The following is an 18889-nucleotide window of genomic DNA, read 5'->3' on the forward strand; positions in this document are numbered from 1 at the left end:
GTATCCATTCCGGAGCTCTGAAACATTCTCTTGCTTTTACGACCTAAACGTAAATATTATTTGAAATCAACAGTAGTATGTAAAAGTTCTGGGAACAATCGAAAAAGTACAAGGGGACGACGGGTTTTTTTCACGCGTTTTCCGATTTCACAAGTATGAAATTAGTTTTCGGACGGACAATGTACAAAACCTTGATAGCCATCGCTCTAAATATTCAGACTTGCTAGTCTAAATTCAATTTCAGACAACGGGTCCCGACTGTTCCAGACCGTTGGTCTTAATATTCGTACCAGTTATGACCGTCACGATCAGACCGTCCAAGTAAGACGAAATCAGTCCCGAATTTCCCGACCGTTCCTCAACCGTGACACGCGCGTCGCGTCGCGGCGCGGCACGCGGACCGTCCCGACCGTTCCGACCCGGACGGCGGAAAGAAATAAAGACAGAGACGGAGGAGGGCGATGGAGTAAATAAGTAAACGGCAAAAGTTTCTCTCGAAGCGTCAAGCGGCTGCTTTGGGTCGTCAGGGAGGCGGCCGCCGCGTCCGGTCCTCGCTGCATAAATGAAAAAGCACTTGCGAGGCCTCAAAAGCTCCCCTCTTTATACACATTTTACACTTTCTCCCGAAAATAAACACAAATTAAACTTGAAGCGCTTTTTTTTTTTCGCCAAGGTGTAGCGCTGTGATGGCCGCTTTGTGGCGGCTAAAGCTGGAAGAGAGATTTTCTTTTTAAGTGAGGGAAACGTTTTTGGAGCGACGGCCCCGGTCGCTGGGTCCTTGAGTGTTCTCCACACAAGTGCAACGCGTCCTGTCCCTGCGTCGCGGCCGTGTGTACACGGTAAAAACGGTATCTGGTTTTCCCAGGAGCCCTATGGCGAAGACATAAGCGATTTCCAGTGGGTTCCTGGGAAAACCAGGAACCGTTTTTACACCGTGTACGTCGCTGGGCCAGCAGACTCCGAGAGTCCTTTCCGTCGCTCTGTCTCTCTCGCACTCGGTGGCGCGTCCCGTATGGGTGCGAGAGAGACAGAGCGGCATGACTCTACAACAGGGCGGGGCAGGGCGGCCAGGGGGCAAGTTTGCAGCCACGCCACGTCACGTCGGGCGACACGACTCCACACTTAAGAGGCGCGGGGGGGGGGGGGGGGGGGGCAGCAGAGGGGCGTGGCCGTGATTCCCCAATCAGATAACAATTAACGACCTTCATAATTCGTCTGGCGCCTCGCGAGGCACTCAGCGGACGACAGTCGCATCCCGGCCCGCAGGCCGACTCCCGGCGGGCTCGCTCCGTCTCTCTCGCACCCACGGGGCGTCCCGCGTGGGTGCGAGAGAGACGACGCGACGAGACAAACGACTCTTTCGGAATCAGTCTGCAGGCGAGCGCGCGGCAGTTCAATATATTCTCCCCCTCCTTCCCCCCTCGCCGCTGCGCTGAGAGTACAGCTGCTGTGAATTTAGTTCGGACGGCCCTGCACAGTGGGCCAGAAGACCGGTGGAGGCGGCCAAAACTCTAGACGCGTTTTGAGCTCCAGAGTCGCTAAACAGGCCTCGAACCGAACGTGTGACCCCACCAATGGATTCCTCGTTCGGAGAGCAATCCATTGGTGGGGTCACACGTTCGGTTCGAGGCCTGTTTAGCGACTGTGGAGCTCAAAACGCGTCTGGAGTTTTGGCCGCCTCCACCGGTCTTCTAGCCCACTGTGCCCTGCAGGCTGATTCCGCGCTCCGTCTCTCTCGCACTCGTGGGGCGCCCCGCGGCGGTGCGAGAGAGACAGAATGAGCCTGCGCCGGACGGCGGACGGACGATGCCGCTTTTCTTGTGCAGCTTCGACGGGCTGCCCCGGGCTGCCCCCCTGCGCGCTGCGCCTGAATGCAATCATTGGCCCTGCGTTGTCAACGCGCCCCCCCCCCTCTGCCCCAGTCCATTTAACGGACGGCAAAATACTGCGGGGGTGTGGGTGAGGGGACGTCGTCGTCGCTTTGTCAGATAGTTTGACGTGAGAGAGAGAGAGAGAGAGAGAGAGAGAGAGAGAGAGAGAGAGAGAGAGACAGAGACAGAGACAGAGAGAGAGAGCTGGATCACGCGTGGCGCTGCTGATGGCTGTTGTGAAGGGTGTATTTAAAGCAGACAAAAAAAAATACTTAAAAAACGCGTGCGAGAGCAGCGAGGCGCGACGCGCTGCTGTCACACACGAGCCGATCATACCGGGCTGAGTACGCCTCGAAAGCGAGCAATGTGTTTCGCCCCACTGATTCGCCGCTCGACTGGTCGTCGCTCTGTGCAACGGCCCCGGGCCCCGGGAGTGCGAGAGAGAAGCACAAAGGCACGATCGTGCGAATGGCGAACACGCGACAATGAGTGCCGGCCATTGAAAGGAGCCCGGTTTAGCGACGCGACTCCGGGCAGGAAGGACTGCACAGGCGCAGGGTCCAACTTAGAGAGCCTGCTATGTCCAACCCATCCTAACCTAACCTAACGGGCTCGCGACAGATCTTTCTCTAACTCGCGACAGAATCTTTCTCTAACTCGTGACAGATTTTTCTCTAACTCGCGAACCTAACGGGCTCGCGAAAGATCTTTCTCTAACTCACGACAGATCTTCCTCTATTCGCGACAGATCTTACGCTACTCGCGACGGATCTTACTCTATTCGGGACAGATCTTACTCTATTTGCGACAGATCTTACGCTAATTGCGGCAGATACCGCCTGAAGCAACAAAAAAATAAAATGCATGCGGGATTCGAACCCGCGCCTGCAGCGTGTGGGCCAGACGCGCTACACCTCATCCATCCAGAGACCTCTCGGAGCGAGTCTCCAGTTGCAACCACTATCCGCCGCAGCGCTGCGTACCCCCACCCTTGACCCATGGAACCCTGCGCCTGTGCAGTCCTTCCTGCCCCGAGTCACGCCGCCCGGTTTAGCAGTGCCAGTGCCGCCCACTCCTCTCATTTTAATTTTTGAGAGTGTGCTCACTGCAAAGTCTGTCTCGGCGCGGGAAGTGGCGGGGCGGGGCGGGGCGGGGCGGGGCGGGGCGGGGCGGGGCGGGGCGGGGCGGGGCGGGGCGGAGTCCGGAGCCGGGCCGGCCTCTCAGGCGGCGGCAGCGCGGCAACGCTCCTCGAGGGGAGAAAGGTCAAACAGGCCGCCGCGCCCCGCCGCGCCCCGCCGCGCCCCGCCGCGCCCCGCCGCGCCCCGCCGCGCCCCGCCGCGCCCCGCCGCGCCCCGCCGCGCCCCGCCGCGCCCCGGGGCCGGCCCGTATCGCATCAAGTTAAAGGGGCCGGCCCGGCCTGTGTGAGGACCGCGGCCCCGCTGCCGCCACTTCCGGTCCATTTGCTCCCTCAATATATTCATGAGTAGGTGCCCCCCACTCCCCCGGCCGGCGCGTCGCGGCGCGGAATGCCAAAGGGGTGGCGGGGCGTAGGCTGCGCGGTGCGGGCTGTATACGCGGTGCGGGTGGGGGCGAGCGCGGCGGTCTTGGCCAGCCCCAGCGCCGCCCAGCGCCCAGCAGCCCGCCGGACCGCGCGCCACGCCGCCACGCGGCCACCTCCTGCCCCGTCCTGCCGGCCTGGCATCGCTACGCACCCCCGGGTCAAGGTCGCGCTGCGTCCACTGCCCAATCTGAATCCGGCGCCGCGGCCCCTTCGCCGCCAATCCGAATCCGAATCCGAAGGCGCGAGGCGACGTCCCACCACCATTTAGCGGCACGGTGCTCCGTCCGTCACGCCCCCCCCCCCCCTCCCCCGAGTGATACGCCGACGCGACGGAATGGAGACAGCAATGACGCGGAAGGGACATCGCCTGCAGACCGATTCCGGGAGTCTCCGTCTCTCTCGCACCCCTGCCGGACGCCCCGCGAGTGCGAGAGAGACAGAGACACTCGGCCTGCGGGGCGGCGCGGCGCGATTCCTCACTCGGCCAACCGGCGTCGCTATCGCTCCGCTTGTCACGCAGCAGCGGCGCTCTCGAACCGCAATCGCCATAGCGCGCATTATTTTTATCAGTGCGGGATGCGGGATTCGCGTGCCGGTCGCACTTGCGGACGCAGGAGGGGATGAGAACCATTTCATTTTATATCATTGTTGATGTTGTTCTATTATTTACTTTTATTTTTCGTTCCGTTCCAGGCCTGGAATCTGCAGATTCGGCAGGCCACGGAGGCCGACGCCGGGCTCTACGAGTGCCAGATAACATCGCACCCGCCCGTCAGCGTGTTCCTCACCCTCAAGGTCATTGGTAAGTACAAAGAGAAAGAGTGAGAGAAAAAAAATCCGCGCAAATCCAAACGCCCAGAGAACGCGCTCGTGTCAGTGTGCGCGTGTGTGTGAGAGAGAGAGACAGACAGACAGACAGACAGACAGACAGACAGACAGAGAGGCGGGGGTTCCAGAGGTCTGCTCTGGAAAGCCAATTACTTGGCGCGCGTCCCAGTGCTGCCGACCAATAACAACCGCTTTGTTTTTATCAGTGTTGCCACCACTTTTCGCTCCTTGGTCCGTCGGTCCGTGGGCGATGACGATGATGTGCTCTGCACGCTCTATGATTCGAGTGGAGTCGGTCCGGTGCCCCCCCCCCCCCTCCGTCCTCCACCTGGAGTCTGCCGTACCGCTGCAGCGGCAGGCTGATTCCGTGCGGGGCGGTCGGCTTCTCATCTCTCTCTCTCTCTCTCTCTCTCTCTCTCTCTCTCTCTCTCTCTCTCTCTCTCTCTCTCTCTCTCTCTCTCCCTCCCGCCCACGCGGGCCGCCCCTTGAGTGGGAGCGAGAGAGACCGCTGCCGGCCTTCGCCATTGCCCCATTACACCGGCACTCGTCCCGGTTCGAGTTGCGCTGCCGACTGGACTGCGCTCGAAGCTCGAAGAGAGCAGCGGGGTAGTGGAGCAGCGCGCTCGAAGGCCACGGCTCTCTCTCTCTCTCTCTCTCTCTCTCTCTCTCTCTCTCTCTCTCTCCCTCTCTCGCACTCCCAGAGCGAGCCGCTCCAGAGCTTCGAGGGGCTCCAGCCCGATCCAGCCCGTTCCAGCGCCAGAGGCGGCCAGCTCGCGTCCTTTCGGACGAGCGGCCGGCCGGAGGCTTGGCCGGGCTCGGCCTGGCCGGGCCTGCCCTCCGGAGCACTCGACGAAACTACTTGTGAAAGGAGGCGGAGGCGGGGGGGGGGGGGGGCACGACGGATGGCATTTGATCGCCGCTGACGAGGGAGGCGCGCGCAAGGTGATCAGATTATCGCTCCGCGTTATCCGCTTTTGTTGTTGGGCCAGTGCAGCGGGATTAGGGCCGCGAAGGGGGGGGGGGGGGGGGCGGGGGGCGGCAGAGCCTGGCGAGATGAGATGGAGCCGGAACGGGCGGCGTGCGATGAAAAAGCGAAACGGGAGGCTGAGAGTCGTCGCTCCGTCGCACTCGCGGGGTGAACCGTGCGGGTGCGAGAGAGACGGAGCGACGCGAACGACTCTCGGAATCAGCCTGAGGGGAAGCGGATGGAAGGGCGGCGAGGCGCGGCGAGGCGCCAAAGCGCGGCGAGGAGAGGGATCGCGTCGCCGGCACCGCGGACATCGCGGACACTGAGACTGACTCGTTAGCCCGGCTGGCGGCAGCAGCGGCGGCAGCGTCTCTGCGGTCCGTGCCGCGCCGTGCCGTGCCACTCCTTGCCGCGCCGTGGCGACGCGGAAGCCCCGGCGACAGAAACAAGGCCGGAAATAAAGTAAGGAAAAGAAAAGCCCGATCGCGTCGAGATGCGCTCTCCGCTGGGCTCGGTGCCCCGTCTCTCTCGCACCTAAATGGGACCGCCCCGTGAGTGCGAGGGAGACAGAGCGACGAAAAAGACCATCGGAATCAGTCTGCGGCTGCTGGCTGGCCGAGCGCGGCCCGAAGCCGATGGGAGGGTTTTTGCAATGTGGGCCTGTAGCGCCCGCCGGCCGCGGGGTAGGCAAGCCCGCCGCGCTGCCGTGCGCCGCGGCACGGCCCGCCCTCTCGCTCGCAGGGGCTCCCCGCTCGGAGAGAGAGAGAGAGAGAGAGAGAGAGAGAGAGAGAGAGCCCCGATGCCAAACGCACGGTTCATTCGGTGTAAAGTGCGTTTTCCGGGCGAGGGCTTCCGCCCGCCCCGCTCCATCCGGCCCCGGCCGCAGCGGTTGCTGCGTGCTCTGCGCTTTGTGTCTGCGGGGCCGGGCCGGCCCCCCTGCGTAGCTATGCCTAGCTCTGCGCATCCCTGTCACACTGCGATAATTCTACGAAAGCATTTTAAAATCTACGAAGATGCCTTTATTTTCTTGGCGGCTTGGAAGCAGAGACCGGCGAAGGCGGCCAAAACTCCAGAGTCGCTAAGTGGGACTCGGACTGAACGTGTGACCCCACCGATGGATTCCTTGTTGGGAGAGCAACCCATTGGTGGGGTCACACGTTTCGCTCGAGTCCTTCTAAGCGACTCTGGAGCTCAAAACGCGTCTAGAGTTTTGGCCGCCTCCGCCGGTCCTCTGGCCCACTGCGTGACTGCATGGCGGAGGCAGTTGCTGCGTTGTCTGAGTGTGGTTCTCGGAACTGACTAAGCTGTTCCCTGTTGCAGAGGCGCGCGCCGAGGTGGTGGGCGCGCCGGACCTGCACATCAAGGCGGGCTCGTCGCTGCGACTGGTGTGCCGGCTGCAGGGCTCCACCGAGACGCCCGCCTTCCTGTTCTGGTACCGCGGCACCAGCATGGTCAACTACGACGCGCACGACGGCTTCTCGGTGGTGACGGGCGAGGGCGTGGAGGAGGTGGCGGGCGTGGGCGCGGGCCAGGGCGCCTACTCGGTGCTGCGGCTCGACCGCGCCGCGCAGCGCCACGCCGGCAACTACACGTGCGTGCCCGCCAACGCCAGGCCCGCCAGCATCCAGGTGCACGTCATCAACGGTACGTCTGCCCTTCCTCAGCCTGCCTGCCCCTCCCGTCTGCTGCTGTTCCGTCCCACAGTGGGCCAGAAGACCGGTGGAGGTGGCCAAAGACGCGTTTTGAGCTCCACAGTCCCTAAGCGAGACTCGAACCGAATGTGTGACCCCACCAATCGATTGCTCTCCGAACGAGGAATCCATCGGAGGGGTCATACGTTCGCTTCGAGTCCTGGACTCTGGAGCCAAAAACGCGTCTAGAATTTTGGCTGCCTCCACCGGTCTTCCGGCCCACTGTTCGTCCGCGTGTTCATCTGTCTGATGCACTGCGCGCGCTGCGTGTTGCTCGGTGTTGCAGACGAAGCCCCCGCAGCCATGCAGCGGGGCAGCGGGGGCCGCATCGTGCCCCAGGGGCCGCTCGTCCCGCTGTGGGCCGCGCTCCTGGCCGCGCCGCTGCTGCTGCTGTAGGCTGCTCCATGCTGCGCCATGCCGCCGTGGCCCCGTCTGGGGACTGCGGCCCGGCCCTACAGTGCCGTGCCCTGCCTTACAGTGCCCTGCCCAGGTGCACCCAGGTGGCTTCGACGCCCTGGGACGCAGGAGCGGCAGGGCGACGCGGAGACGCAGCAGTGCGGTGGACTCAAAGACTCCTGGAGGGTCGGTCCTCTGGGACAGCGGCGCGGCGTATGCATCGGTGGTGGAGAGGAGCCCTCCCCTTCCTTTTCCCCCTTGCGACCGCAAGCTGGCTGCGCTGCTGCCTTGGGTTGGCTTGGCTGGGTTGGCCGGGTCGACGGCCGGGGGCTTCTCGACGTCCTCGACTCCCGGACGTCGTCCTGGGTTTCACCGGAAGCACAGTCCGGGGCACGACAATGCAGCCCGCCCCCTGGCGCCCCCAGCGGCCCCAGACTGGCTCCCGTCTAAAATGGAGAATAGAGAAATAAAAAAAAGTGTCTTTCGTGATATTTGAAGCTCGTGCATTTCATTGGGCCGCCTGGCTTCCCTTCGATACGAGATTCGGGCGCTTCCAGCGGGGCAACAATGGGCGAAGCGCCTGGAAACTGGAGTACCGTGTCGCCGTGTTCATCGCAGTTCATCGCGCCAGGGAGCGGCGCCGAGACCGTGCCTGGCGAAGCAGTGGCGTTGCAACGGGGTTAGCCCCTCACCCCCAACCATCGCCCGGTGTGAGGCCATTCGCATTTCTTTCCGCCAGTAAGTAGGCAAAAAAGTTGACGCCCCCTCGACTACGCCACTGGCTGCTGGCACTCGCGCATCCCCGGCATCTCACCAGTCTGCCTCCTCTCCATCCCTTCCCGCAGCGCACGTTTCCAGTGGTCTCTCTGATCCAGAAGTGCATGTCGTCTGGTATTCAAAGTCCCCCCCTTTTTTTTCTCCCAACGTAGCTCGGACAGTAAAGTCGCTATGCACGAACGCTTCCGAGCAGGCCTCGAAGCAGCGCGTCCGCGTCGTCGTTTTGCAAGGGACTACACTGTGAGGAAACTCCATTGCAAAGAGGAAGCCAACAGGCCTTTAATTGCCTTTGATTAATTCCACCAAAAGTGTAAAAAAAAAAACAAAAAAAAACACCCATTTTGGAGAAAATTTTAGGTCTAAAAACATAAATATGTGAGATAAGTTTAAAGAAAATAAAAGGTGCAATGAATGTGAGAAAAAAATTATATTATTGTGTTATTGATGTGTGTGATTCCTCTTAAAGATTGATACAAAAGGAAAGTTGTCTGTAAATTTGTGTAAATGTGTTAGGACTGAACAGTATTATTTATCATTTCTGTGATTGTGTACATATTAATGAGTAGGATCTGACAGGTGTGTTCTGTGTGTGAGAATGAAGAAATAAATATTCTAGTTCAGTTTTGTTTGAAAATACTACTTTTACCTTCCTCTCTTCACATGGGTATTTACACTGTCACGCCATACCACTGAGATTACACTTAACATATTGGTCTTGAACCGTCAACAACAATTTCTATTGAAAAAAATTTATTTTTTTCTAATGGCGATTGTGTGGATGTGTCAATGTCAAAACGATACTTCAAAACGCTACCTTAGAAGATGTAGATGACAGTAATTTCTCCGCTACTTTTGCTCGTTCCTGAAGAATTTGAAATTCTTGCTCAGGGAGGGACTTGCTACCTTTACGTACTACAAAATGATTTATGAAAAGACGGAGCCCTTCCCGGAAGAGGTGGAGTTGAGCAGATGGTGCTACCCTTCTGAAAACTTCTTCACATTTAGGAACATCTTCAGAGAGCAGAATTGTAAGCAGTATCTGTCGAACTAAGCGAATACATGCCTTGTCCATTTCAGCAAAACTCATCACCTTTAAAAAACCCCCCAAAAAAAACAAGATTTAAAGTTAACATTCCCAGGATTGAATATACATCATAATGCTAAGTTTGCAACACAAGATCTTTTACCTTAAGTGCTGAAATAGGAAGGCCTTTTTCAAGGAATAGGTGTGCCAGCAGCTTGGCCAAATTTATCATCTGTGACTTCTGGAACTTATCAAGTTCTTTAAGCTTGTCCCACAGGCAATATTGAAATTTCATCTAAAGAAAAAATGAGACTATGTAGTTTACATGGGATGGAAGTGCCAGAAGTACCAATATTTGTTATTGATTAACCAATAGGCATTGGTTTTACCTGATACTGCCGGTCAAATTCACAGAACTTTTGGGACAAGTGCGCATAGTAAGGATTGAACGATTTTTCTTGAAGACAGCAATCAAACAGTACAGCAACTATTTCTTGTCGTTGTTGATTTTTCAGGTTGAGATGAAGAAGCTTCTCAAATGCATCCAAATAGTCCTGAAAACACAAAGAAAAGCTTCCTTAATCTGACTATTATCCTGCTCGGACTAATATTGGATACAAGGAGAGAGACTTACTTCTGCAGACATAAGGATACAGAATATATCTTTGCGGACTCCTGTGTTCATTCGCTGCTTTCTCACCAATTCCAAAAGCTGTGCACTGTATTTATCAGAGGATTTTACGGATTTAGTGGTGTCTTCAGATAAAGAGTTTTGGTTGGATTCTGGATTTTCTCCAGGTAAATGGCCAGTCCATGCTGAGCCCACAATCCACCATCGTCCTCGTTCATCAGCTGTAATAGAAATATGAACATATAATGATAATAATCAGCATAATAAAATCAAAACTGCGGAAGTAAAATGTTACCTTTCAGCAGGTCTTCAAGGGTAATCTTCAGCTCAGCAACATAATTGCCTCGTCTAATCAGAGTTCGCATAAGTTTTTTAAGATGTTCTATGTGCTCTGGGCTGTAGCTTGGAATTTTTGATACATTGTTATTTTTTATAGCCATTAAAATATCCAACATAAATCTGACTCGACTGCTGGCGCTAGTAAACAGATGAAACAAGAGAAAAACATGAGGGAGGTGGAACAAAGTTGACAAGGTTAGCCAAAAATTTATAATGCAGGGTCCATAAATTGATTTACTGAAAAAAGTAATACCTGGAAGCAGCTGAACTACTTGATGCTTTTTCCTGAACCTTAAGGATCAGATTTTTCAAAGCAAGAGGGTCGTCCTTACGCAATGAAAATCCTACACTGCGAAGAACTACAAGCAACAATTCAATTCTTTTTTCGTCTAGAACTTCAGCTATCCTGTCCATAACTTCATACATTAGAGATGCACTAAATATCTAACAGAGAAGCACAAAAACAGATTAGCAGAGAGCACAAAAGGAAGATTCTTATCTTAAAATATCTGAGGCACAGGCCACTCACTTTAAAGTTATACAAGTGTGACAAAATTAATATCACATTGTCTAATTCTTTGTTCTCCACTTCTGATGAAATGCCAAGCATTTCATCAAATTTATTCATTAAACTCTGAAGGAAATGTGCTCCTAATAAAAGAAACAGACAAAATTAATTACTTGAAAATAAAATTGGATTATTATCAGATGAAAATTTAGAAAGGATAGAAACTGTCTAACCAACTTCAGAGCCGACATTTGCATGGAGAACAGCTATAAGAAGCATGTGTTCCATGACTAACCGCTCCGGGGTGAGAACAGTGGAAACAAGTGCTTCCATGTAAAGGGTCAAGAGAGTTTCATTCATGTCATTTCGACTATTTTTCATGTACAGCTCATCCATCTGACAAAAAATAAAATACAGTATGTTAAATTAGAAGGAAAAACATGAACATAAAATAATTACAAGTAGAATAGACAGTGTTATTTACCTGATTACAGATGCTTGTCATATTATTTTCAGCCAATCTGTTGAGAAGACCCTTCATTTGCCTTCGAAGTCTGGAAAGGATTTCCTTCCTCTTTTCATCCTCGTTCCCTTGCATCTTTGCCCTTAAGGCAGGAGGAATGTATTTTCCAGGGGTTGCCTTAAAAATTCAGAAGATACTGTAGGTTTAATTTTGGTGTTCCAAACAAGAAATGATAAGGAGCAATGGTACTTACATCAATGACATTGCCACCTTTGTCTCTTGTTCGCCCATAGATGTCCTCCCAAGTACCATCTGGATTTTTCCTTGATTCACTTTTATTTCTTTTAACATCATCCTGATCATCATCATCCTCACACATTGATTCATCAGAGTCAAAATCCTCATTGTCTTCGCCACCATCACCACCACCATCATCACCATCCCAATCCTCCTCTTCCTCATCCTCTTTGTTTTCGTAACTATCTTCTCTCTTCTTCTTATTAGCAATGGATGAGTTGCTGTCTTTTCCTTTCTTGCTGCTCTCTGGATTCTGCTGCACATCCTCACTCCATGAAACACTTTTTTTCTTGGACTGAGAGGCAGCTTTAGATTGCTTAGCAGCCTTTGAAGTGGGTGCAATCTCACTGGCATCACTCTCACTTCCATCATCCAACATGTCACCATCATCTGACATGTCGGCAGCATCTGACATATCATCACCTGACATATCATCAAGTATGTCTCCATTCTCTGACATGTTCTCATCTTCAGAAGCGCCGTCATCAGAGCCATCATCTACTCCTAGTCCAAAATCACTTCCTGAATCATCTTCATCACTTACTATGGCAGAACTTTGCGGTTTTCTGTCTTTGCTTTTCCCCTTTGGGGCTTTCTCTTTTTCTTTTCCCTTAACTATGGCAAAGTCCTCTTCAAACTCAGAGCCTGAGTCCTGCAGAACTTGATCTACTCTGGCGCTATCCTTCAATGTCTCTGGGTCGCATACTTCCAGCAAATCTAGTAAATTGTGTTAAAGAATTTTACAGACTTACACATCAACACAATAGTATGTATGAAACAAAATAATGCAAAAGACAATTGTGACATAAAATAAACACTCTTTCAATAATTTCATGTTTCAGTCAGAAAGGATACAACCAAGACCATCCTCTTTGAAAGACTTTGGTATTCCATTTGGCTTGGCTTTACCACGTCTTCTCTGATTAATCTTCAAAAGCTTCTCTAGATGACGGATGTGACGGTCTTCGTCTTCATTAGCTGCGAGAAGCTGCTTTTTACGATTAGCTCCCATCTGTGATTCGATTTTTTTCTGCCGAGACTTCTCATCATTTCCAAGTTTATTTAATTTGGGCTGTGATTGTTTTGCATGTTGCGGACCTGAGAAAAAAAGACTTTGATTCAGACATCACTAGAAATTTGATTTGAATGAGGGTTAAATTTAAACTCACCTTTGCGATTGTTTTTAATGTCCTTAGTGCTGTTGGTCTTTTCGGGTTCGGGTTCTGGTTGCTTCCTCTGATTTCTCATGGTTCGTCGAAGTTTCTTCTCTTTCCTCTGCTCCTTCCGTAATTCTTTTCTAGTCTTCTGGATGGGCGGTTTGGGAGGTGCTTTCCTTTGAGGCCCCTTCTTAAACTTCCCCATCTTGACGGTTTTACTGAAAGAAGAGTTCAGTGGTTAAGATTTAAGTACTTTTAAGGTAGCTTGAGTTAAAATTATATTTCAAATTGTGTAACAAAATTAACTGTACCTTAATTTTTTTAAAAAGAAGGTCTCAAATAAAGTTATAAATTGATTAATTCCACAAAAGATTTAAAGACTCCAAGTGCCAACCCAGACTCCCACGAGTTTTCAGGTTAGAAATATACACACAAAGAAGCTGCAGTAGAAATTTCTCATAAACACAACTGTGGTGTTATCAGTAGGCATGAAAAATTTTTGGCTACAGTGTACACACTTGTCGGCAGACTGCAGACACACCCGTCTGTAGCACCCGTCAAAGAAAGTTGAAGTTGAAAAGTTGAATAAGAACGCACTGAAGTAAAGTTGATCTCAATCGTAAAGGTAAGTAGCTTCAGCGCCCACGCCCGTCGTAAGTTGCTGTTTTTCTTTGACTTGCCATGACTCCTAAGGGTGGCACTGTCACACTGTTGCACAACTGACAGCAACAACACAAACACAACAGGACTTCAGATTTTATGAAATCTTTTGTGACATGGTCATTGTTCAATTTGCAGATGGCAAAGACAGGATTCTCAGCCAAAGAGAAACTGAAGCAAGAACTGCATTCCCTTGGCTCAGCTTTGGTGTCTCAGTTTGGGGCTGCAAGGGCTTCAACGAACAGTGGAGATTTGGAGGCTCTACGACTATTGGCTGAGGGGAAAGGGACATGTCGATTCAAAGTGGAGGATTGGACTGAACCTGTACATTTGAATGGAGAGGACGACAACACTGCTCTTCTGCGGATTTTCCTTCTCTTACTTTGGCAAAATGGGAGTCTAGAAAAAGTAAGTCAACAAATGTTAACTATATTTACAATGTTGTTCAGTAAGATCTGAAATAATCAAAACTATTTTAGGCATCTTATGACCCTGAAGACCTAAGAATTGCAAGAGAAAAAGTTATGAGAGTTAAACCCTCTGTGAAACAAAATGACCAGTCTCAAATTGCAGACGAAACAAGTATTAAAAATGCACAAGAAAGTAAAATCGAGGTTGAATCAGCGGAAGCAGAGGAACAAGTGAAGGAAGAATTATTGGGATGCAAGGACCAGGAGAGGGAAGAAACGGCCGAAATGGAGGTTCAGGAGGAGGAAGAGACTTTAGAGGAAGATGCCGACACCAAGGACATACCTCAGGAAGTTCTTTTGGCAGAGGATGGCACAAACTACTTGGTAGGACCCAGGGAGATACACCTGATGAGAAAGGACCACTATCATCCTCTTTTTTCTAATTACCGGTCGAGTACAGAAATCAGACAAAGGAACTTTCTCACCTCAAAACACCTCTTGCATGTAAGTATCCTAGCAGTGTTCTGTAGTACCAATATGATCAGGTCTATGCAATATTACTCCATTAATTTCCCTTCCTTTACTAAGGTCCGCAAGTTAACTGGCATGGATGTGTACGACTTTGGGTATGACTTTTGTCAAGAAGTGTTGGAGAAGGCTGCACCATCAGTGGAGGAGCTGGCTACTCGCCACCACAGACTTCATGAACTGGAGCTTTTCCATGACCTGCAATTCCCTCGGCTGCAACGCCTCTATATCTGGATGGATGAAAGAAGCAACATAGGGGTAAGTTAAATACAGCGACATTGAGTAACTTGAGTTTGAGTCATCCCTCAACCAGTTATTTCGATTAAACATGAAAATCTGAGTGTGAAATTCCCATCAAATGGATATTGAGATGTCTGCAATAGGCCTCAGTCGGGTGCACTTTTCTTACCCAACGTGCTCCTACAGGACGAGAGCCACTTCCAGTTTCCAGCACTTCCCGAGGACAGTGTGGGGCTACGATGGTTGCGCGCGCGCTTGCCGCGTCCCGCACTCCTGTCCCTGCTTCGCAACAACGCCAAGACCCTCGCAGAGCTGCAGGTGGAAGTGGGCACACGCAGCTACCACCCCCCTACCTTCCCAATGCAGTGTGATGATCTCCATGTCCTGCTGGCAGACTGCAGTCTGAGCGCGCTCCAGAGGCTCAGGTTAGTCAGAGGTGAGGGCTCTAATCACACCAGAGCAGACTGTGAGGAGCAGGTTGGAGCTGTGAGGCGCAGTCTGCCGGGAGTCACAGTGCTTTGTGACAAGTGTTGCGTTTCAGACAAATCCTGTGGCATTGACTACTACCGTAATTACTACACTCCAAAGGGAGAATGGGATCGGTATGCATAAGTTCCTAAAAAAAATTTGTTAAAATTTGCACAATTTTATTAAATGTTTTTAAAAAGTTTGATTGTTTATTTTTATTACTTGAATTTACATCCATCCCTTTACTCAAGAGGTTGGATATTAATAAGACAAGAAGGAATCTTGGAAACTATGCATAAAAGAAGAAGCATCAGGCGCCATTGAGGTTTCCAAAAATGATTGGTCAGGTCGGTACTGCATGCTGGCATTATGTCTAACAGACTGGTTTGGATTTTTTAGTTCCTGATAAACTATAGGGAAGTACTGAATACGGCCGGATGACCAAGCCTGCAGAGAAAAAGGTAAATTTATCAATAGTTTATAATGAGCTGTTCCTTCAAGCCAGAAAAACAGATATACACAACTTACAATTGTCAGGCATGCGCCCACATCAAAGTTGTTCTGGAAAGCTATTGTGGTTGGCTGCTCACCACTAGCACCTTTCACAAGGCAGCTGAAGATAAGAAAAATAAAACAAATCATTTATTTAGAAAAGAAAAGAACTAGCTTCTAGTAATTGGTCATACTTACTTGGGTGTGATTAGGAGGTGCGGAACCAAATCAGTTCTGTAGATGGCAACTAGTGGTGAATTTTCAAAAATCAATGCTAGATGACGACCAAGTCGATCCCAAACCATCGAAAGTACAGTACCACCAATCCTTTTTTGATGTGAAAATAAATGAAAAAAATGTTAGAGAGCACTTTGGTACGAGACCCTTCTTCCATTCCAAAGAGGCTTACCGAGTTCCATTGCCAACTTCCTCCTGGGCCAGGTTAATGACTACCCTAGCTGCTTGTTCACTGACAGGTGTGTCTGAGTAGAACATGGTGTCCAGTTGAGCGCAGTTTGGTTTGAACTGAAGAGCATAGACCACAGATTCTTCTGACGTAGTGAAAAGCAGGACTGTACTACAAGGTGACCAGCAGGCTGTGCGCACATGGCCAGAGAGAACTCGCCACCTTTCAGGAACCCAGTTGCTAGAATCCCAGACTCTGCAAAAATGTAACAGGCAGCAAAATTTTAATGACTGCATGCTTTCAGAGGTGATGGGCCTAAAATCAAATAATACCTGAAAGTAACACTAGTGGTTGCAGCCAGCAGTTTGTGCACATCAGGGGACCATGATACGAGGCTGATGCCTCCACCACCCACTCGACGAAGCGGAATGGACTCTTGAAGATCTACGTCCCAAATATACATTGATGTATCACCAGTGGCAGCACTCACAAGAAGAGTGCCCTGCAGCAACACAAAGGATCGTAAATATCTTTCAAATTCTGGGAAGAATAAGGGTGAAAAAATCCGACACCTGTTGTTCCAAACTTACAGTCGAATTCCATTGGACACTAGACACAGGTGAATGTCCTGGTTGTTTCAAAACTGTTGCGCAACTAATGGATGGGCGAGTTACAACAGACTTTGGATCAACCTGCCAAACTAAGACACCTGCATGACAACCAACAGCTAATTCAGATGCAGAGTGTGGCCTGAAACAATTATTCAAATTTAAAGCCAGTGTCCAGCATTCAAGCCCATGAAATTCAGTAAATGAAGTAAAAATTCACCTCCAAGCAAGACAAGACACAGATCGCTGGCCTTTACTCCGGAGAGTTGGGACAAGACCAGGGCTCATAGCAGTATACACTCTTACTGAATCATCCGACACAGCAACAGCAATTTTAGTGATGTGAGGGTGCCATGCGATGCACCTTACAGGGTTGTGATGCAATGATCGCGAGTGGGCTCCAGAAGCAGTAAGGTGCTGGCCCCTTTCCTGGAAATTGAGAAATAATTTCAGTCATCAAAGAACATAATACAGTGTAGAAATTAAGTCAGTACACTTACACCAAAATGTGGGTACACAGAATTTAAAACAAGTGACATAGCATGGATGGCTTTGAGAGCAATTCTTGCAGACATCTGTAGAATATATCCTGATTGGTCATTGGGTGTGGCTGCGAGTTCTAGTGCTTCGACAGTTCCTTGCTCGTACCTGAAATGATTAAAAAACACATTACTACATAAAAACCAAATACAACAGAAAACCCTAAGTGACTTTTTTCACAAATCGAACCATGTTGAGATTATTCTCTTCAGTAGTTTCTCTTCCACATGGAGAAAAACATGGCGTGCATCTTCCCTCGCTGCAAGGTGCACAGCATCGTGTGACAGTGATATAACAGGGTGGGTAACAACCTAGACAACATGAAACAGATTAGAAAACGATGAGAGATCCAAGAAGGACCGAATGACAATCACCTCCCAACTGTAAACTGCTTACAGTATTTGTAAATTCAGCAGGATTGGCACTTTCGAATGGTTTGTGGGCAACTTTGCCATCAATCTCGCAAACACTGACGCACCCTTCTGGGGGTAGCGGGGAGAAGCCCGCGCACGAAGCAACCATTGCCAGGCTGCAAGGGAAGTGGCAACTTCTCAAATCGATGCAAACGCACGATTTCTCAAACTGTTGGTATGATCCACTGTGCGTCTAACCTACAGAACACTCCCCGGCACACTTTTGCACACGGACCCGAGTAAAGAGTTCACTTTGGCAGCGAACTGAAAAGGCAGAGCTGAGAGAATATTTCAAACACATAAAGTTGCGACCGAACCGGCATATGAAGGAGCTCAAAGTTTACAGTGGTAATTTGTGTTTGCATTTGATATTTTGCCGCGGTAATTCGTTCTGCGAATAAGGGCTAACCGAATCGAGTTATTTACAGGTTGAAACCCCCTCCCCCCACCCCCACCCCCTTACCCTTCTGCTTCTTTGTTTTCTGCTGTGATTGCTGTCAAACACAAAGACATTGACTATTTAATTTAAGCCCTATGGAGTGACTCTCCCATAATTTTATAAAGAATTATCTCTATCCTTAGTATCCCGGAGTTTTTTCTTTTTTCCTTTCCAACCTCGACGCTCGTTACCTCTCCAAAAAAGTTTGCAATCCAAAACAAAATCATAACCTGTGCGACTCCTGTCACTTTGTTGTCATGTGTTTCAATAATTCCTATAAAGACTGATTGATTACATTCAAGCATACAATGTCTGATTTGCACATTTTAAACTTTCGTCTAGTGGATTCTGTTCCCACAGAAAAACCGTATTATGTCTACACTGTAGATGTTAACATTAATGGGCGACATCGTTGTGTTGAGAAGCGTTACAGTCAGTTTCACAGCCTACACAGACAAGTAAGAGAGAATGGAACATTACATGTTTCCATTGAATTTGAAAAATTTTGTTCACTGCTTTTTTGTATTGATTTCAGCTCAGGAAATTATACCAAACACCTACCTTCCCACCGAAGCGTGTACGCTGTTCTCAACCTCGTTTGCTGGAGCAAAGACGACGGGGCTTAGAAATGTACCTTCGCACCGTGTTTCTACAGTCTGCACCCTGTCGTTCTCAAATCATGAGCTTTTTGGGTCTACCCCAACTTTCTGCCCTGGAAACGTGAGTGTCCTACTGGTTTTTGTTTTTAGGGAAACAATATCTACAAAATCACTATAATCTTTCTAAATTTCTTTTTCAGTTGTAAAGGCTCTAGCTGTGAGGTGCCATTGGATCACCCACCTATTTATATGTACAAGAATGACCCATACATACATCCTAACACTAAATCTGATCTTCCTGATGTCGTTGTGAATGGCATACTCATGGCTTTGTATGACACACCTCGGCTGCACTGATAATTTGTTATTTCTTTATTTAAGCAAAATTTAATTTCTATAATCCAAAATTTTATTTCTGTTATCACATGGGTATTATCTTTTTTCAAACATTCATCACTGCATTCCATGTGAACCAAATGTGATATAACATAATTTGTATGAATAAAAGTGCAGAAGCTACAGCATTTTTTCTGTTTCATTTAGTACATTACTGACAGGGCTGTTGGCGATTTCTGA

At 50.2% G+C, this 18889-nt stretch overlaps 5 protein-coding genes across 5 annotated transcripts; 3 read left to right on the forward strand and 2 right to left on the reverse strand.

The window, feature by feature from the left end:
• The first annotated feature begins 4067 nt into the window (after nt 1-4067).
• LOC117646701 lies at nt 4068-8711 on the forward strand. The gene is made up of 3 exons (XM_034387820.1): nt 4068-4234; nt 6548-6871; nt 7205-8711. The coding sequence occupies exons 1-3, from the start codon at nt 4084-4086 to the stop codon at nt 7312-7314; spliced, it is 585 nt and encodes a 194-aa protein (XP_034243711.1). The 5' UTR covers nt 4068-4083; the 3' UTR covers nt 7315-8711.
• Nucleotide 8712: 1 nt separating this feature from the next.
• Nucleotides 8713-12974, reverse strand: LOC117646697 (nucleolar MIF4G domain-containing protein 1 homolog). Its single transcript, XM_034387816.1, has 13 exons — nt 12822-12974; nt 12523-12728; nt 12209-12451; nt 11310-12070; nt 11078-11233; nt 10827-10989; nt 10615-10736; nt 10339-10529; nt 10042-10223; nt 9750-9967; nt 9505-9669; nt 9279-9410; nt 8713-9181 (listed from the first exon to the last, which is right to left on the reverse strand). Exons 2-13 carry the CDS (start codon nt 12713-12715, stop codon nt 8894-8896), a joined length of 2814 nt encoding a protein of 937 aa, XP_034243707.1. The 5' UTR covers nt 12716-12728; nt 12822-12974; the 3' UTR covers nt 8713-8893.
• Nucleotides 12975-12986: 12 nt separating this feature from the next.
• LOC117646700 lies at nt 12987-15019 on the forward strand. Its single transcript, XM_034387819.1, has 5 exons — nt 12987-13135; nt 13309-13578; nt 13650-14084; nt 14169-14366; nt 14535-15019. The coding sequence occupies exons 2-5, from the start codon at nt 13309-13311 to the stop codon at nt 14958-14960; spliced, it is 1329 nt and encodes a 442-aa protein (XP_034243710.1). The 5' UTR covers nt 12987-13135; the 3' UTR covers nt 14961-15019.
• LOC117646699 (aladin-like) lies at nt 14968-17696 on the reverse strand. The gene is made up of 10 exons (XM_034387818.1): nt 17259-17696; nt 17052-17173; nt 16823-16970; nt 16543-16751; nt 16305-16464; nt 16047-16216; nt 15718-15969; nt 15507-15635; nt 15345-15429; nt 14968-15263 (listed from the first exon to the last, which is right to left on the reverse strand). Exons 1-10 carry the CDS (start codon nt 17382-17384, stop codon nt 15078-15080), a joined length of 1587 nt encoding a protein of 528 aa, XP_034243709.1. The 5' UTR covers nt 17385-17696; the 3' UTR covers nt 14968-15077.
• Nucleotides 17697-17733: 37 nt separating this feature from the next.
• LOC117646702 (sorting nexin-24-like) lies at nt 17734-18837 on the forward strand. The gene is made up of 3 exons (XM_034387822.1): nt 17734-18172; nt 18250-18434; nt 18514-18837. Exons 1-3 carry the CDS (start codon nt 18023-18025, stop codon nt 18668-18670), a joined length of 492 nt encoding a protein of 163 aa, XP_034243713.1. The 5' UTR covers nt 17734-18022; the 3' UTR covers nt 18671-18837.
• Nucleotides 18838-18889: the final 52 nt, after the last annotated feature.

This window comes from Thrips palmi, unplaced genomic scaffold, assembly GCF_012932325.1.
Source record: "Thrips palmi isolate BJ-2018 unplaced genomic scaffold, TpBJ-2018v1 HiC_scaffold_2, whole genome shotgun sequence".
Taxonomy (NCBI): Eukaryota; Metazoa; Arthropoda; class Insecta; order Thysanoptera; family Thripidae; genus Thrips; species Thrips palmi.

Bases quoted from the DNA above. Each gene is read 5' to 3' on its own strand.
- LOC117646701 (XM_034387820.1), top strand. From the start codon at position 4,084: ATGTTGTTCTATTATTTACTTTTATTTTTCGTTCCGTTCCAGGCCTGG. The intron at 4,235-6,547 runs GTAAGTACAAAG...TCCCTGTTGCAG, and splicing joins CCTCACCCTCAAGGTCATTG to AGGCGCGCGCCGAGGTGGTG. The intron at 6,872-7,204 runs GTACGTCTGCCC...TCGGTGTTGCAG, and splicing joins CCAGGTGCACGTCATCAACG to ACGAAGCCCCCGCAGCCATG.
- LOC117646697 (XM_034387816.1), bottom strand. From the start codon at position 12,715: ATGGGGAAGTTTAAGAAGGGGCCTCAAAGGAAAGCACCTCCCAAACCG. The intron at 10,530-10,614 runs GTGAGTGGCCTG...CTTCTCTGTTAG, and splicing joins CACACTTGTATAACTTTAAA to ATATTTAGTGCATCTCTAAT. The intron at 9,411-9,504 runs GTAAAACCAATG...TTTTTTCTTTAG, and splicing joins AATTTGACCGGCAGTATCAG to ATGAAATTTCAATATTGCCT.
- LOC117646700 (XM_034387819.1), top strand. From the start codon at position 13,309: ATGGCAAAGACAGGATTCTCAGCCAAAGAGAAACTGAAGCAAGAACTG. The intron at 13,579-13,649 runs GTAAGTCAACAA...AAACTATTTTAG, and splicing joins AAAATGGGAGTCTAGAAAAA to GCATCTTATGACCCTGAAGA. The intron at 14,085-14,168 runs GTAAGTATCCTA...TCCTTTACTAAG, and splicing joins CCTCAAAACACCTCTTGCAT to GTCCGCAAGTTAACTGGCAT.
- LOC117646699 (XM_034387818.1), bottom strand. From the start codon at position 17,384: ATGGTTGCTTCGTGCGCGGGCTTCTCCCCGCTACCCCCAGAAGGGTGC. The intron at 15,970-16,046 runs GTATTATTTGAT...ACATTTTTGCAG, and splicing joins ACCACTAGTGTTACTTTCAG to AGTCTGGGATTCTAGCAACT. The intron at 15,636-15,717 runs GTAAGCCTCTTT...ACATCAAAAAAG, and splicing joins GAAGTTGGCAATGGAACTCG to GATTGGTGGTACTGTACTTT.
- LOC117646702 (XM_034387822.1), top strand. From the start codon at position 18,023: ATGTCTGATTTGCACATTTTAAACTTTCGTCTAGTGGATTCTGTTCCC. The intron at 18,173-18,249 runs GTAAGAGAGAAT...TATTGATTTCAG, and splicing joins TTCACAGCCTACACAGACAA to CTCAGGAAATTATACCAAAC. The intron at 18,435-18,513 runs GTGAGTGTCCTA...TTTCTTTTTCAG, and splicing joins CAACTTTCTGCCCTGGAAAC to TTGTAAAGGCTCTAGCTGTG.